The 16,497-nt window shown below is 34.0% G+C and overlaps 3 protein-coding genes across 8 annotated transcripts in view; 2 read left to right on the top strand and 1 right to left on the bottom strand.

Annotated features, from left to right (window-relative positions):
• CSN2 (casein beta) overlaps nucleotides 1-16,497 on the top strand; it is a 161,506-nt gene that overhangs the window by 74,343 nt on the left and 70,666 nt on the right. The gene's annotated exons all lie outside the window — the stretch shown is intronic.
• Nucleotides 1-16,497, top strand: part of JCHAIN (joining chain of multimeric IgA and IgM) — a 409,126-nt gene that overhangs the window by 347,999 nt on the left and 44,630 nt on the right. The gene's annotated exons all lie outside the window — the stretch shown is intronic.
• PRR27 (proline rich 27) lies at nucleotides 596-16,328 on the bottom strand. Of its 3 annotated transcripts, XM_031689539.2 has the most exons (8): nucleotides 16,150-16,328; nucleotides 13,257-13,399; nucleotides 10,249-10,307; nucleotides 8,952-8,975; nucleotides 7,187-7,210; nucleotides 5,002-5,505; nucleotides 2,196-2,244; nucleotides 596-691 (listed from the first exon to the last, which is right to left on the bottom strand). In XM_031689539.2, the coding sequence occupies exons 3-7, from the start codon at nucleotides 10,294-10,296 to the stop codon at nucleotides 2,233-2,235; spliced, it is 612 nt and encodes a 203-aa protein (XP_031545399.2). In that variant the 5' UTR covers nucleotides 10,297-10,307; nucleotides 13,257-13,399; nucleotides 16,150-16,328; the 3' UTR covers nucleotides 596-691; nucleotides 2,196-2,232. The 3 variants fall into 3 exon arrangements, with proteins under 3 accessions (XP_031545399.2, XP_072829222.1, XP_072829232.1); XM_072973121.1 differs by lacking the exon at nucleotides 13,257-13,399; XM_072973131.1 differs by lacking the exons at nucleotides 596-691; nucleotides 13,257-13,399 and adding an exon at nucleotides 929-1,095.

Below are 16,497 nucleotides of genomic sequence, written 5' to 3'. Positions count from 1 at the left end.
TCTAATTTCTAATTAATTTAATCTAATTTCTAGTCTTCTAAAGTTCTAATTCCACAGTTTCTTGGTGTGCTTTCTCATTCTGCCTGACACATTTTTAGCTGTGAAATCTTTGACCAATCATTCATCTTCTCTGTTACTTGGTTTCCTAATATTTAAAATGGGACTAATAATAGTATCTATTTATACGGTTATTATAAGAGCTTAATAAGTTTATATTGGTTAGAAGCCTAGAACAGTGCCTAGCACTGGAAATTACTATGTAAGTTGACACTAGATAAATGTTTTAAAAAGTAGGTGAAACATCTTGGGGGAAAGGAAATGGAGAGAAAGCCATGAATGAGGCTTATCTTTGCTTTGACTACCTTCTGTCCACTTTGGAAATAAAAGATTAAAAACATTCCATTTGGGTTGTATTTTTTAGACAGTTTTCATTCAAAAGAAAGGCACATACTGCTGTCATATGTTTAAATCTCTGTCAATTATTATTTACATATTTAGGAAGTAGCCTTTAAAAATTGTGAATTGGAAAAATTATACCATAAACCTCATTTCTGTATAAATTCAGTCCAATGGAAAAATATAACAAACCAACCAATACTGTGAGACTGGTATTTTTAATATAACAGAATGAAATTCTTTGGAAAAGAGAATAAACTTTCAGAGATTTCACTGATTTCTGTACCAATTGCTCCTGCAAAAGGAAAATAACATATTAGTTTTGTATAATAAATACCAAATTACTTACAGAAAATTGCTTTTTTTTTTTTTGCTTCATGATTTTAATCTTAATGATTTTAAAGGACTATATTGAATGGTCATCTACAAATCCATGCTACAATTAAAAGACATATAAGAGAATCAAGCTCATTTTCCTTTATCTTCTTACAGATATTCATTCGTGTAACAATGAATTCACTTAAAAATGCAATGTAAATTCAATGTTTTATTTGCATGCATGGATATATTTATTATACAGGATTTTTTTTGTGGAGATGTTGGGTTCAGATCAACAGTGTCCTGATACTGAATGATTTGAAGTAGAATTCCTTCTCTGCCTTAGGGACTTTGCCAGAAAAGTAGCACTCTTTCCTTCACCTGTTATGAATTAAGTAATTAATATAGTATGAAACTAAATACAAATGCTTACTGAAAATATGAAATTATTAAATTTATGTAATATCTTGAATTAATTCACTGATCAATATCCTTTGACCTTATATCATAGTAAACTAAATAAAACCCCAAGTTAAATAAAGAAGGCAAAATTGAAGCCTTTTAATTTCCTTGGCAATAGCTGCTGTTAAGAGGCATCACTGACAATACTAACTGCCGTCACATCTGGTTTCCAGTTCTATTTTAAATACTGATGTCACCTCAGTAGAAATTGATTTGGCTGACGGTCACATAAGCCTTACCATTTTCCTGTCCAGGCATCACTGACAATACTAACTGCCGTCACATCTGGTTTCCAGTTCTATTTTAAATACTGATGTCACCTCAGTAGAAATTGATTTGGCTGACGGTCACATAAGCCTTACCATTTTCCTGTCCAGTGAATATTTATAGCAGTAAAATTGGAACAGCTTTGGGGAGCGATGAATGAATGAGAACTTGGAATGAGGGAAATCACATTTGTTGCTTAGATGACTAAGGTGGAATGAGTCTAATTGAGCTGGCTGACCGATGCCTTTCTTCTCAGGACAATGTGTAATGGCAGATGAGGGCAAGGTTAGGGCGGGGAATGGGGTGGGAACAGGAGATCTGAGATCTAAACAGCCCATTGTTTGTTTTCTAAAACAGCAGATCTCAGTGTAGGGTAAGAATGGGGGTTGAATGAACAACATACAGCATGATCTGTGAGAGCTTTAACAGTGGTTTCTCTCATCTGTAATTCAGTCCCCTTCCCCCATATGGAAGTTTCTTCTCTGTATTGACCTCTAATTTTAGAATATTCAAGTCATAATCGCTTTGGATCTAGGTAAGAAAGAACTGTCTAGTTGTCCAAAAGCTGCCTCAGTCTCTCACATACGGCATGAGCTCATCACTTCAGACGTCTGAAGCCAGACCAGCAGTATCTCTCCATACCCCACTTTCTCATTTTCATATCAGAAAATGTATTGTAAAGCAAGTTCAGATGATGAGATTTCATCTATTTAATGCATGATTTTTAAATCTCATTATTATGTGTGACTTACAGAAACAAATGTATGGTACTCTCTTCTCTTGAAAAGTTCACTTCTTTACCTAAAAAGAAAAAAAAAGATCTTTCATACATAATAAAAATGTATAGTATTGGACCTATCTTTTCTGAATAATCTTTATTCTCTAAGAAGCTGTGCCCTGATGATTTCTTCGTAACTCATATTTAGAATACCTTGTATTGCCATTAGGCTCAACTTTTGGAAACAGAGAACTGGTCAAGTCACTCCTCTCAAAGAAGGTCCTTAATAAATTCTGTCAGCTACAGGAAACAGTCTAAGATATTTAGCAATGTTTTCAAGGCCCCTTCTTATCAAGTCATTTCTTTCTATCCATACTTTCTAACATTCCTCTCTACCTTCATGAGAGCCGTGAACTACAGGTATGTAAATACCTGTAAATACGGGCAGAAGGAGAGTGTTCTGTGTCGAAGAAACCTACTGAAGTAGCACGTTCATGTGTGGAGAATTGGAGGAAAAGGATGGCTCTTCAGACTTCCCTAGAGCAGTTTCAAGCAACCATTTAAGTTGATCCTGATCCCTATCAGGCACAAGGGAATAGGAACAGAAGTTTGTACTTCCTTCTAGGAAACAACTAGTAGGAGTATTCAATTAGTAGCAATATACTTTAGAAATTATTCACTGTTGGATTTAAGCTCTCATTTGTTTTATAGCCTGTGCCCAGGGTATCTGACGTACTTTGGAATCCCACTGTCCCTTTTATAAAATAGCCACATCTACTAAAATTTAAGGATGAAGTATTTTAAAAGTATTGATCAAAAAATATTGTTTTTAAAAAGTTTAGAGAACTATCATTTAGGTCAAGATGAGTCACAGAAGCTGGATTTACCTTCTTGCCTGGAACAAATTTTAAATTACCAAAAAATATGAGAAGCAACAGTTTCTCAAGATCTGAATATCAAGCTATGAAGAACAGTGATCTCTAAGAGATAGGAAGCAAATGAAATGAACATGATGATTGTCCTAGCTTGCTGCCTACACAGTTTCCAGGCCTCAGGGAAGGGAGATGGAGCTGGGAATCCAGGAAGACCAAGATAGCTGAAATTCACAGGGCAGAGAACCTGACAGAAACAAAGGGACAAAGACATAGATACAAAGATCTAGAATGGTTATTCTATATTCATGCAGCATTATTTACAATAGTCAAGAAACGGAAGCAAAGTATGTGTCCATCAATAGATAAATGGATAAGAAAGATGTGAGATATATATATATATACACACACACACATATATATGTAATGGAGTTATATATGTATAATATATAATATATTATATTTATATACATATATACATATATATATATAAATATATTATATTTCTATACATACATATTTATATTATTCAGCCACAAAGAGAATGAAATTCTGCCATTTACAAGTATGTGGATGGACCTAGAAAGTATTATGCTTACTGAAAAGTCAGAGAAAGACAAATACTCTATGTTATCACTTATATATGGAATCTAAAAATTAAAACAAACAAATGTATATAACAAAACAGAAAAAGACTCATTATTATAGAGAACAAAACTAGTGGTTACCAGTGGGGAGAAGGCAGAGGGGAGGGGCAAGATAGGGGTGTGGGATTAAGAGATACAAACTATGTATAAAATAGATAAGCAACAAGGATGTACTGTACAGCACAGGGAAAGGTAGCCATTGTTTTGCAATAACTTTAAATAGAGTATAAAATCTATAAAAATATTGAATCATTATCATGTGTACCTGAAACATATATCACATCATAAATCAACTCTATCTCAATAAAAATAAATAGATAAATAAATAAAGGTTATTCTTATACTTTCAACCAAGGATACATTATTCATATGAAGATACTACCTCAGATTAGGTAAAAGAACCACTTAAAAGGACAAAACAGAACAGTATCTGGTGCTAACATAGCACAGGAGAAAGCTTTTGATCCCACAAGCCAGAGAACAGAAAACTTGAAATTCACAGGGCATATGATTGAGCACGCAGGATGGTTTGATCTCTGCAATGGGAAAAATTCACCTTAGATCAAAATGTTTCTCTGTTCCTGTGTACTAAAGGCTAAAAGCCTAGTAACCTCACGGTATCCTAAAATGAAAGTTTTCCCCTAATGTCAAAAACAAGGCAGAGATGCTCACTGAATCACTTTAAGTGATTTAATATTGAACTGTGCACTTTAAGCCAGTACAGTATACAATAAAATAAATGGATATAAATAAATGATATCCAGTTTGGAAATTAAAATGTCCATCAACAAATGAATGGGTAGGTTAAAAATTATGATATATCCATATAATCTAATACTACTCTGCAAAAAAAAAAAAAAGAGAGCCTGAACTATTGCTATGAATAACTACATGGACAAATCTCAAAATAATTGTGCTGAGTGACAGAAGCCAGACACAAAAGAGTATATAGTGTGTTTCTGCTTACATAAAATTCTAGAAAATGCAAGCCAATCTGTACTGGCAGAAAATAGATCAAGAACAGGAAAAAGGGGAGGGTTGGATTATTAAAACAAAACAAAGCAAAACAAAACAGGAGGAAACTTCTGGCTGTGGTGGATATATTCATTTTCCTGGTTAGTTTTTTCATGCGTATGTCAAACACAAGTCAAAACTTCTCAAAATACACACTTTCAGTTTTGGTAGTTTGCTGTATGTCATTGTGTCTCAATAAAAGTGTTTAAAATGTTTAAACTGATGCACGTTTGCCTGTTGGGAGATTATGTTTCTTTCCCGCTGCTACAACTCCATGCATCATGGGAGTAAGACTGAGGCAACCCACCTGGTCAGCAGCCGAGGGCTGAGGCCCTGCGGCGGCGGCGGCGGCGGCGGGCTCGCCTTCATCCGGCGCAGTGACGGCAGGCGGCTCAATCTCGGGGACAGTGCGTGGGGGTGTAGGTGGGACAAAAGGTTTAGCTACGTATGGTTCGGCTGCAACAGGTAGAGCTGTCTCAGGTGGGGAAAAAGGGCCCCAACGTCTACTTGGGGGTGGGAGGAAGGGGAGATCCCCACGAGGAGGAGGAGGAGGAGGAGGAGGAGGAGGAAGAGGGCGGAGCAACCAAGAAGGTGTGGGAAAATTGGGAATGCGGTAGAAGGGGGCTCCAAAAGCAGTGAAAATCCAGCGATTTGGGAGTATCCGTGCATCAGGGTCACGATTCCTAGGGTATCTGGGGAAATTATTCCCCGGAAGACTGCTGGGAGGGGCGAAGTCACTCTCTGGCAGGGGATAAGGAATATTCAGAGATGGGTTAATTGGGTAACGACTGCCAAAATTGCCGTTGTAATCCTAGAGAAGAACAAACAAGTCAAAGGTGACGACCTCTATCCTAGCCATACATTACTTATGGTATGACTGTGATGATGTACAATGAGAGAGGATTTTTTTTTTTTAAGCATTCCAGTTTAGGCTCATTCTCACAGCTAGTGTGCTTGCATAATTTTTAAACTAGGAGCTAATAATATATTAAGAAAACTGAATAAACCTCAATTTAGAGGGAAATATTTTGTGTGTAGTCAAGTTGGAGTGTTATCAACTGCATAATATGCCAGCCACAGACAGGACAAAAATAGAAGAGAAGAATATGGACAGTACAGGGTGAGCACTTCCAAGCCTCCTCCTCTGCACTGCCCGCCCAGCCTGAGGCCCTCAGGACCCTCAGGGCTTCTCAAGTGCCAGTGGAAGCACTCACTTAGCTCTACCTCTTCCAGCTGTCCTTCCCAGCTCCTCCCACCCTTCCTCAAAGCTTCTACTCCTTCTAGGCCAGGCACCTTCAATTGTTATTAAGAAGGAAAGCAGGCTGGATGTTAGTGATGACTACTAGATTTTTTTTTTCTTTCCAATTGAGTTACAATTGGCAATAGTAACACTCTATTGTGTGCTTGAAAGTTGCGAAGAGGGATCTTAAAAGTTTTCATCACAAGATAAAAATTGTAACTATATGTGGTGATGGATGTTAACTAATTGTGATGATCATTTCACAACATACACTACTGGCTTTTCACATTTAATTCTCCCTGTAGTATTTGTGTTTAAATGAGGAAATTATTAATGTTACTAATGCATTTACTGTTATATCTGGCATTGTTTTTTTGGTAGAAGGACCTCCTCATTTTCCTTTAATTGCTTTAGGTCTGTCTCCTACATGTATGTAAAACTGTCAGGGAGCTCCAAGGTCACAACCTTATGTAAGAATTTATAGAAAATTAAGACATTTGTTGGTCTCACATAAAGTTTTACTTCCTACCATAAATTTGTCAGTTTTATAAGCACATTTGTTGTGTATTTCTTTATATATCAAGACTCTAGATTCTTTGATTCATTGCATAGCCCAATTATAATTCAAGAAATTAAATATTCATATAACATAAACCCAGTTTTAAAATCTAATAAATATTTAATATTTCTTATCATATATTTATTTTATGTAACTAGTTGAAGGAGTAATTTTCTTTACATGTACTCAAAGTTAACTTGTCAATAAAAGGCATTATTTATAAACATAGATCCAGTTTTCATATTTGTTGGAAAATACTGTCTTCTTTATCAACAATACATTTCTATGATATAAAACTTTATTTATATAATTTTTATTTAAAAGTGTTTACCTAGTGAGTAGGCAATGAAATTGAGTAGGATATCAGTATGAATAAAAAATTGCAGAATGTATAAATATAAATATGTTAATACTTATAGATCCATTTTTAAATGAGACCATCATAGCAAGAAAAGAGAACATGTTCTGAAATTACTTTCTTAACTTTTCTAGGAAAAACATAATGATACTGACTGAAAAATCGTGCTCTACACCAGAAATTGACACAACATTGTAAACTGACTATAACTCAATAAAGAAAAACAAACATAATACTGAATGATTTAACATTATTAGATAGAAAATGCTATTTAAAAATTAATATAAAATATACTTCTATATCTTATCATATAAACAAATCTAGATATATTTTACCTCTTCACTCGATGAGGCAAAATTCTAAAACAACAAAGAAAACAAAGTAAGTTTAAGCTTCAGGCTCTTGAAAAAAAATCTTTGTTTGGATTTCTGCTTGCATTCAGAGTGACTCTAACTGACAAAACTCTCTGAGTAACTTGGAATTTTCTTTCTTAAGCAATAGAGTTGTTTGCCTTGTTTTCCTGGGACTATGTAGACTCAGTCTTGGTATTACCAATACCTTCTTACAAAGTAGATGAGCAATGGCCAATCCTAATGTCCTACTGGTTCTAGTGTTTCTACACTATCTTTAAATTGCCTTATTCATATCTTTTTATAAACGCTCATGTACACGGAACCAAATGTTTTGATTTAATTCTGTGGCTAGCAACTTATTTACACTAAATTCTTACATTAGGTCATCATCTGTATTTATCACAAAACCCCAGGAACTAAATAAGTCTTTGTAACATAACTTCTCGATGAATGTAGATTGTTCCTCAGTGGCTTTGGGATATTTTAAGTTTTTCTTGATGGATATTCAAGGAATTTTTTAAAAGGGTATAAAATGAATGCCTACTATGTACTGTCATGTGCCAGCTAGATCTTAGGTACTGGAGAGAACAAGATAAGGTTTCTTTACTCATGTCTGAGTTGCTACATCTCCCAGTTGGTCAAGCTTCTTCATTAAAATTTAAAATTGTGTATAATGTTTCCTTCCAACTTTAGTTTGGTTTCCTGAATTAACAAGTTAAAATCATACCTGAAGGTATGATGCATGCTACATAAGTGATAGATGCTCCATAATGTTCACAGAGACAAATATCAGTGATGTATATTGTGAGTATAGAGCCCTAGATTCTTATGATTAAAATCTCAACTCTTTTTAAAAACATTTATTCAATTTATTTTTTTAATTTTATTTTTGTTGATGGAGGTACTGAGAATTGAACCCAGGACCTCAGGCACATGCTCTACCACTGAGCTATACCCTCTCCCCAAATCTTAACTCTTATGAGAAATTCAAAGTAATATCTCTTGCTATTTTCATTTTTTAAATTATTTTCATAGCCTTTATACTCCACCATATATCTAATAGTATTTGTTTAAAAACATGCACGTTCAGATTCTGCCTTTCTTTGCTAGATTGTCATGTTTATCTACTGCATGCTTGTGTATAGATACCAGTATCAATTTTTTAGCACACTCCTGTCATCAAAATTTGAGGCAGAAGTGATGAAAAACTGAACAAAACAAAACAAAACAAAACTAGTATCAGTCAGCTGATGAATGTTCTGGTCTCCTACATAGGGATGATTTGTGAATATTCTCAGCACAGAAATCATCTAACAGCTTGGGACACATTCCTCCTGCTAGTAGTGCCTAGACATGTTTTCTTCTGCTCTGCTCTTTCATACAGGCAGAGCCTTCCTGGATTCATCACTTAGTTTGTTGAAGTAAGCTTAGGATAACATTGTCATAAAATTTTACAGAAGCGTGAGGAGGAATCCTGGGCGTAGCAAAAATTTTGTCACACTACAAAGGGAGTACACTTAATGCTTCTAGTCACTGAAAAGAAATAATGAACTTATAGTAAATATGTTAAATGCAAACAGATTTATGCTACATAAACATTTTTCTATAAAATAAGAGATTAATAGCACTGATATTTCAACAGTAAAAGTAGTCACCAAATTGCATTGTAAAAAAATCAGAATTTTAAAGTATAAAATATACTTTAAAAACAAATACATTTATACATAAATGAAAAAAAAAGTTTTACCTCATCAAAGAAGTAGAAACGCTTCTAAAACAAAAGAAAAAAGTAATTCACTATGGTTAGTTATTTGAAAACATCTGTACCTAGATTTTATATTACTGAAGAATTTGTATAATCTTATTATTAGTATAGTCAATTTACTTTTGAAATATAAATCCCTAGTATAAATTATTTATTATCATTATCATCATTATATACTTTTGACATAGACAGTTGTCCCCGGAAGTTCTACATTGGCTGATAGACTTTGGATTGTAATTTCCTAGATACACATAAATCTTACCATCTGAAAGATCACTCAGTCCTTTTCACACATCTGATCTTGCAGATGTGTTTGTTCTGTTACCTCTTAGATTTTGTTTGCAGACTGTGTACGTGGGTGGGGGGTATTTGTGGTCTGTAGCCACCTCCTTACCCAGTTGCAGGACTATGTATAGCCACTTGTTCTCCAGTTAAGCTTCAATATCTTTTATACATTTTTCTCAGATTAAAGAACACAGCATGAGATAAGGATGACAGCAAGTGTAGGAAATTCATCATTTACTGTTTTAAGAATTAGAGTTTAATCCACATGATTTTAAGAGATTTAGAAGTATCTTGAAATTTTCACAGGATGATAATAATTAGTAATACCAGTTAATGATCAGATGATAAAGTTAATAATATCAAGTAGCATTTGAATTCCTACTATAGCCTAGTTACTCTGCTAAGCACTTTACATAATTATTTAATCCTCAAAGTCGTTCTATGGGGTAGATATCAGAGTTTTCTCCTTTTTACAAAAGAGGATATTTAGCACACTCACTGGCTAGGATTAAGAATTTTCCATTGGCTATTTCTTACATTAGAGGCTCTTCTGTTTACACTACATTGATGGTCATTATGTCCATTTACTTTAATTCCATCAAGTACTCTTTATGACTCTACAGAAATACCTCCAGCTGGGACTTTGCTGTCAGAAAAAGCCTAATCCAGTCTTCTATAATATGAAGACAAAGACCGTTAAGGTCATCTACATGAAATTTTGGTTCCCTATAATTATATCCTTCTCTGCCCACTGCATTTCTGAAATCACCTCTTTTCTTCATTGTCAATCCACTTTTGGATCACACAACTTTATCATTTTGATTTTTAAAATTTCTTTTGAAAAGTTTGGCACCACAAACCCTGTGCCCATTAGCACATCTCTCTGCTGCATCGTTATCAACACTATGACAACTTCTATCATGAACATGGATCCCCGGCTACAGTTATTTGATGATTCTACTCTTGCTGCCATTTGAAAAGTCCATCTACTCACCCTTGCAAAAGCAACAGACACGATGCAGGCCCAAAGTAGAAGCTTCATTTTGATCGACCCTATGAACATGAATATTGTAAATGGGTTGCTTCAGAAAATATGCAATATATTTAGTATATCTCTTCTTGAGAGGGACGAAAGAATATATGGCTTTATTTGTCTGACAAGGAAGACCCTTCACAGAAAATTTGGTCCCACTATTTAACTTCTTTCAGCATTACCTCACAGGATGACGCTACCCCCAGAATGACCTTTTCTTGGCAGATGTCCTTCCACAATGAATTGGCTTCTGGCTAAACTTCTTTAAGTGGAACCCACCTCAATTTACTTACCTTGGGATACATTTTGCTATTAATTTGTCTTGGAGGGCTTACAGGAAATAAGATTGCTTAAAAGTAGCCATAAAAAGGGCACTTTATTGAGATTTTTCTTTTTATAGATTCACTGGGTGATTAGTATCACCTTCTTGGAAAAATGTCCAGTCCTACAGTTGTTGCCACCATGTGCTCTGGCATAAACCTTTGGGCTCTTGATCATCAGTTTTTCCCTCTATCTCTGAAAAATAGTGGGGCAACTGTATATTCAAGTGTGTATCTTGATTAGGCTCAGTTTTCTTCAGATAATGTAAAACCAATCTCTAGTTGGTTGATTATTAAACTCCATGGCTTCTTTCTTCTTAAAAATATAAATTATTTACACTCTTAACAAAAAATGTATATATAATGCATTTATTACAGCATTATTTAGTATCTCAAAATATGAAAAAAATATACATGGCCAATAAGAATATCAGTTTCAAGATCTATTGCTAAATGAGTACTCAAATATTAAATATACCTGAAGTATTTAATGGTTTATTTATAATTAGTTGATGACTTATTTTAGAATAATTATTTCTGTAATTTCATTTTATCTTCTGTAGTCTGTAATTTTTTTTTGTATGAAGTGAGAATATATTCCTTGTATGCTAACTATATTCTAATAACCTTGAAGGATTTTCAAGTTTTTTGATGAGACTCTAATGCTTTCCTTCCTAATTCTTAGCAAAATCTAGGCTGGAAAAATTATATCCATGGAGAAAGCCCTGGAAGTTTTCAAAATACATTTTTTATATTGGACCAGCTGCTTACCTGTTCAACATGACTTTGGCCACATATTTAATAGTGTTTGCTGTAATGTTTCTTGGCATTGTACACCTTTTTTGGAGAGATAACTTAAGATAAAGACCAACAGGATTATTATTATTGTCTGTAAGTTATAAAGACATACAGGACACAAATCTGTGCCTCGTTCTGCTCTCTATGAGCAGCACTGGAGAAGTTCCTTGACAGGTCCCAGTACTTAGGCTTCTCTTGAACTATTGGTATATTTTCATGTGTTAGATACACTGATATTCTTGGTTTTGTGTTTATTTTTGTTCTGTGCCTACCAGGAACTTCAGAGTCAAATATCTTGTGTATTTTCAGAGCTCCATAGGACATTGTGGCATCTTATTTTGGGGTGCTTACATCATCTCTGGCTTTATCTTATTTCCTCTAGTCTTATTTTCCCTTCATCAGAACATTTAAAACTTTTTAAAGAATCCTGTTTTACCTATTTTGCAAGCTGTTTTAAGTCCCTTTAGAATGGATCATATTATATACAAATAGAAAAAGGAAAAAAGTAACCAATCTAATGAATCTTTCTAAAATTGTTTTCAGTACCAAAATTTGTTATATTTTAACATTTTGTAAAAAATTAAGGTATTTAATTAGTGAAACAAAAATATCATGAATTTATACCTAAAGAAGATAATGTTTTATTCCTCAGTATAGTTCAGTTATTTTTAAAGTAACCTTATTGTAGAGCTGTAGAGATTAACAATGCAAAGTTAATTGATGTGCCAGTCTTCCCTCTAAATCTTCCCATTTATCCCTTTCTGGGTTTTTGAAACAGGAGGACTTGTTTGGCTGAAGCCAGTTTTTAAAGACAAATTATATGGCAGTAGTCTAATTTACCATATTAATAATTGTCACATTGCCTAATAATTATCTAATAATTGACATATTGTATGGTAGTTGAATAATTTAGAAGAATCTCTCCCTTACCCCACTATTATTGTGGGAACCTATCCACTTGGCCAAAATATAAATATAGATAAAAGAAACTGTGAGAAAACGCACATTCACCTTTTTTTTGACATGCTTTAAAAGAAATTCTACATAAATAGTTTAAATAACATCAGCTTAAATTATTATTATATGATAGATAATCCAATATACATATTTTAATTTAAATTTGACTTCTGTTTTAATATGACAACTTAATTTAAGGAAGCTCTAATGCTTTAGCAATTCTATTAAAGAGAAATAAGTATTTCTTCTTCATAAAGAATGTAAAAATAAAGTTTTTATGCCTGTCAGAATGATTAACAGCTAATGAAGGATAATAAAATTATAATTTTAGTCTTTAAAACAATCATTTCAGAAATGGAAAAACCCCAGATTTATCAGCATTTAAAAATCTTTTCTCCAGTGTATCAGTGTATCAGTTTATCTACCCATATATCACTTGGAATATAGTACTTTAGAATGCTCCATAAGGAACAAAACATTTATAATGCTTTTTCTTTTTCCTTTTCCTCAGATTTTTCCCCCCTCAAATAGCTTTTAATTGAGAGGAGCTTACTTGACCCCACTGTTTAGTTCTTTAGAAGAACATAAGAATTCTTGAGTAGAACAAACCCATCCTTCTAGGGTTTATGTGAACTTTTGTGTCCAGAGTGAACCTACAGAAAAAAATCCCTTTGATAAATCTCCTCTCATGAAGTCTTAAGTGAGAATTCAGGTGTGTGGGGATTAGATTTACACAACACCCCACTTTACCAACCTCTCCAAGCCAGGAGAGAATGTAAATATGCCAACCATTTATATGCCAACTACTCTGTTCAAGTTCATCTAGCTGAGACCCATTAGAGAATCTTTTAAAAATAAGAGCAATTTAATATGGTCGGAAAAAACAAAAGATACCTTGTTTCCAGTATGCAAACTAATGGCTGTAGATCCTGGTCTTACTCTGGACAATGTGCCTCACTCCCTTTCCTCCAGGGGTATTTATAAGAAGTACTTAAATTAATGTTTCTTCTTTGTTTTGAAATAAATCAGCATTAAATCTGGAAAAATAGAAACCTATCAATTTGGCTGACTTGGCTGTAAATTACTTTCCTCATTTCAGAGAACCATAAAAACAGGGAAGTTCCCTTATAATATGACAGTAAAAGTCAAACCTGGAAACTACATTTAACTTAATTCCCAAATACACTTTGTGAATGTTCATTACTTGACTGAATTTTGGCATCAGTTAGTAAGTGCAATAAAGGAATCTTATGCTTTATTTCATTTTATGTTAAGCGTGGAAAAGATTGGTAACCATAAATATTTTTAAAAATAACACTGTGGTGTCTCTTCCTATACTAGTGTTATAAATATCAATTACCTACTATGGTTAAAGATGAAAAACAGGAAGAGCCCTTCCATCGTGTCAATTTACTGCTGACAATCCAATATCTCCAGTTATATGTAAGATCAAGTAAGAAATGATGATAATGACTATCACTGTTTGGCATAAGAGTGATGTGAAGGGATTTCGTCTGATGCCCTCTTGAATTATGATAGTGGCTGTGGTGTTTGTTCAGGGTGAGAGAACCCCCTCTCCCGAGTGTGCAGTGTTCTCTCTGTGGAATCAGTTAATACAAACCCCACACTAAAGGCCTCATAGAAGAAAAAGAGTGCTCATATACAAGTATAAATATATTTACTTCATCATACACTGAACAATAACATGTGTCTGGCCTTTAGTAAAAAAATTATAAGATACACAGAAAATCAAGAAAAAAATCTGAAGATAAAAAAGCAGTCATCAGAACCAGAGCCAGTTGTTACACAGATATTGGGGTTCTCAGAGAATTAAAATAATTTAAATTAATAGATCGAAGATTCTAATGGTAAGATAAACTGATGCAAGATCACAGGGGTAGTTTTCAGCACAGAGATGGAAACTGTAAGGAAGAAATGAAAATGCTAGAAATCAAAATTTTACTAAGAACAGAGAAACAATGTATTTGATTGGCTCATTGGTAGACTCAGCCCAGGAAAGAATCAGAGAACTTGAAGATGTGTTTCCTTCCCTCCTTCACATAGTTATTATAATAATGATTATTGAGTACTATTATAGATGCTAGAGACTATGAGAACTGCAGACCATTAAATAAAAAGTAATCTGGGGCAGATTAAATAATTAAAAGTTAAATTAAAATCAGACCTTTGGAATATAAAGCTTTGAAGGTGTTACCTTTTTGTGAATGAAGCCATTGGAAAGATGCCTGTGAACTTAACTGAGCCTGTACTTTAGACTATTACACTAGAAATGGGTATTATTGAGTCCATTATTGTCTGACTCAACAAGGCAGAAAATCTGTGGATTATGTTTGACTGTATAAACATAAGAGCACCCTTCTTCTGTTTTATATAGTTTCATACTCCACAAACAGGAGGTGATTTTAGAATACTGGTAGACCAGAACACATCCTGCTATTTTGTAATAATGGAAATAGGATACCTTTATTTGTCATTGACTGCTACACTTTCGGAAATGTTGGGGTGTTTAATTTACAAGAGAAATACTCAATAAAGATATGCTACTAACTATAGTTGTACATATACAACCCATAGCCAGATTTTTGTAATGTGTTTTCCTACTTTAGTATGTTTTAAATCTCTTTCAATTACAGGAAACTCTTTAGCTATCTGGCCGTACCAGTAATATAAACTTAAACCTGGAGAGTCTTCGACAAATCCTTGAAGATCATTTACTGATCGCAAAAAGGAGCTATGATAAATGCTAAGCTCCAGTTTAATTTATAATAAAATATTAGGTCTGAAATTTATGTAATATGTGAAATTCATTTGAATGTCAGATAATGTTTTGGCTACTAGGGACTCAGGTGAAGCTCTGCTTACACATTGACCCTCGTGTTGCTTACATTTCAATTTGGGAAGCCAGTAAATATATAGAGAGATTTAGAAGTAAATTGGGTATATCTGTCTAATTTTGGGGGTCAGCATTTAAGACCTGATGTTATCTAGAGAATTAGGAACTGATTTTAATGAGCTGATTGTAGGTGGCAATTAAAATGGTTAAAATGGATAAGATCATTCAGGAAAAAATATGTACAATTTTAAAAGAAGTGGCTGAGGTCAGAGCCCTAGAGAACATTGGTGTTTGTGTAGGAGAAAGAGAAGTATTTCTGCAAAATACCTATAAAAAATAACTAAAGAAAGAGAATTATAAGAATTATCAGGAAAAATATTAATCAATAGGTTCACTAGAATGATGCCCCTGGGGGCAACTTATTCTTTTTTGACTACAATTTTCTCATCTGCCAGGTATAATATTGATATGTATTTGTAATATAAAAGTAGTATTAATACTCGTAAGGATGAAGCAAATATATAAATTACCCTGCACATAGCTGTTAAATTAGTTTTAGATATTATAATCATCATTATTACTTTGCCCTAATGAACGTCATTGAAAAGGATAGATTATAGAGGTAATTTTAAAAAGCACTAAAAGAGCTGTTAGCTTTGAACTAAAGATCACCTTACCCCTTGAGACTTGAAGGAGACTGTTAAAGCTATGTTCAGATTTAGATCGAGCTACTGAGGTGTCATACTAGGGAGGTGGTTAGTGGTTAGGCTTGATGGACCATCTCTGTCAATAAAGTAGAAAGGCGAATTTTTTTTCTAGTGACATAATTGAAAGTTTAGGGAGACTTGAGAAAGGCAGCTAACTCTAATGCCAACAAGACAAAGTTGGATAAGCAGTCTTTGGTGACTGACAATGTTCAGAAAACAAACTTACTTTAACATTCAGCTGCTTGCATGGAGTGGCAGTAGAAATTTAGTTCATGGTTGGGTGTTTTCCAGTAGGACAAGGACAGAGGGGCAGGAGGGTTCCATGAGTTTCCAAGATGATATTTAAAATAAGAAAGGATGAAGTCTGGGCTGTGTAAGTGAGGCTAACAGGAAATGGAGAGAATGGAATATAATCAGAGTGCTAAGGGATGAATGTTCTATGAAGACAAAGAAAAATTCTCTTAGCTTCTTCCTGTTCCACCCTTTCAAAGTATATGGCATATGTTACCTCCTTCTGACAAACCCTTCAGTATTCAGCCTGAATAAGAAAGGAAGTGAGGCAGAGGGCTTGGAT

The sequence above is a fragment of the Vicugna pacos genome, chromosome 2, assembly GCF_048564905.1.
Source record: "Vicugna pacos chromosome 2, VicPac4, whole genome shotgun sequence".
NCBI lineage: Eukaryota > Metazoa > Chordata > Mammalia > Artiodactyla > Camelidae > Vicugna > Vicugna pacos.
This window is presented reverse-complemented; position numbering and strand designations above follow the sequence as displayed.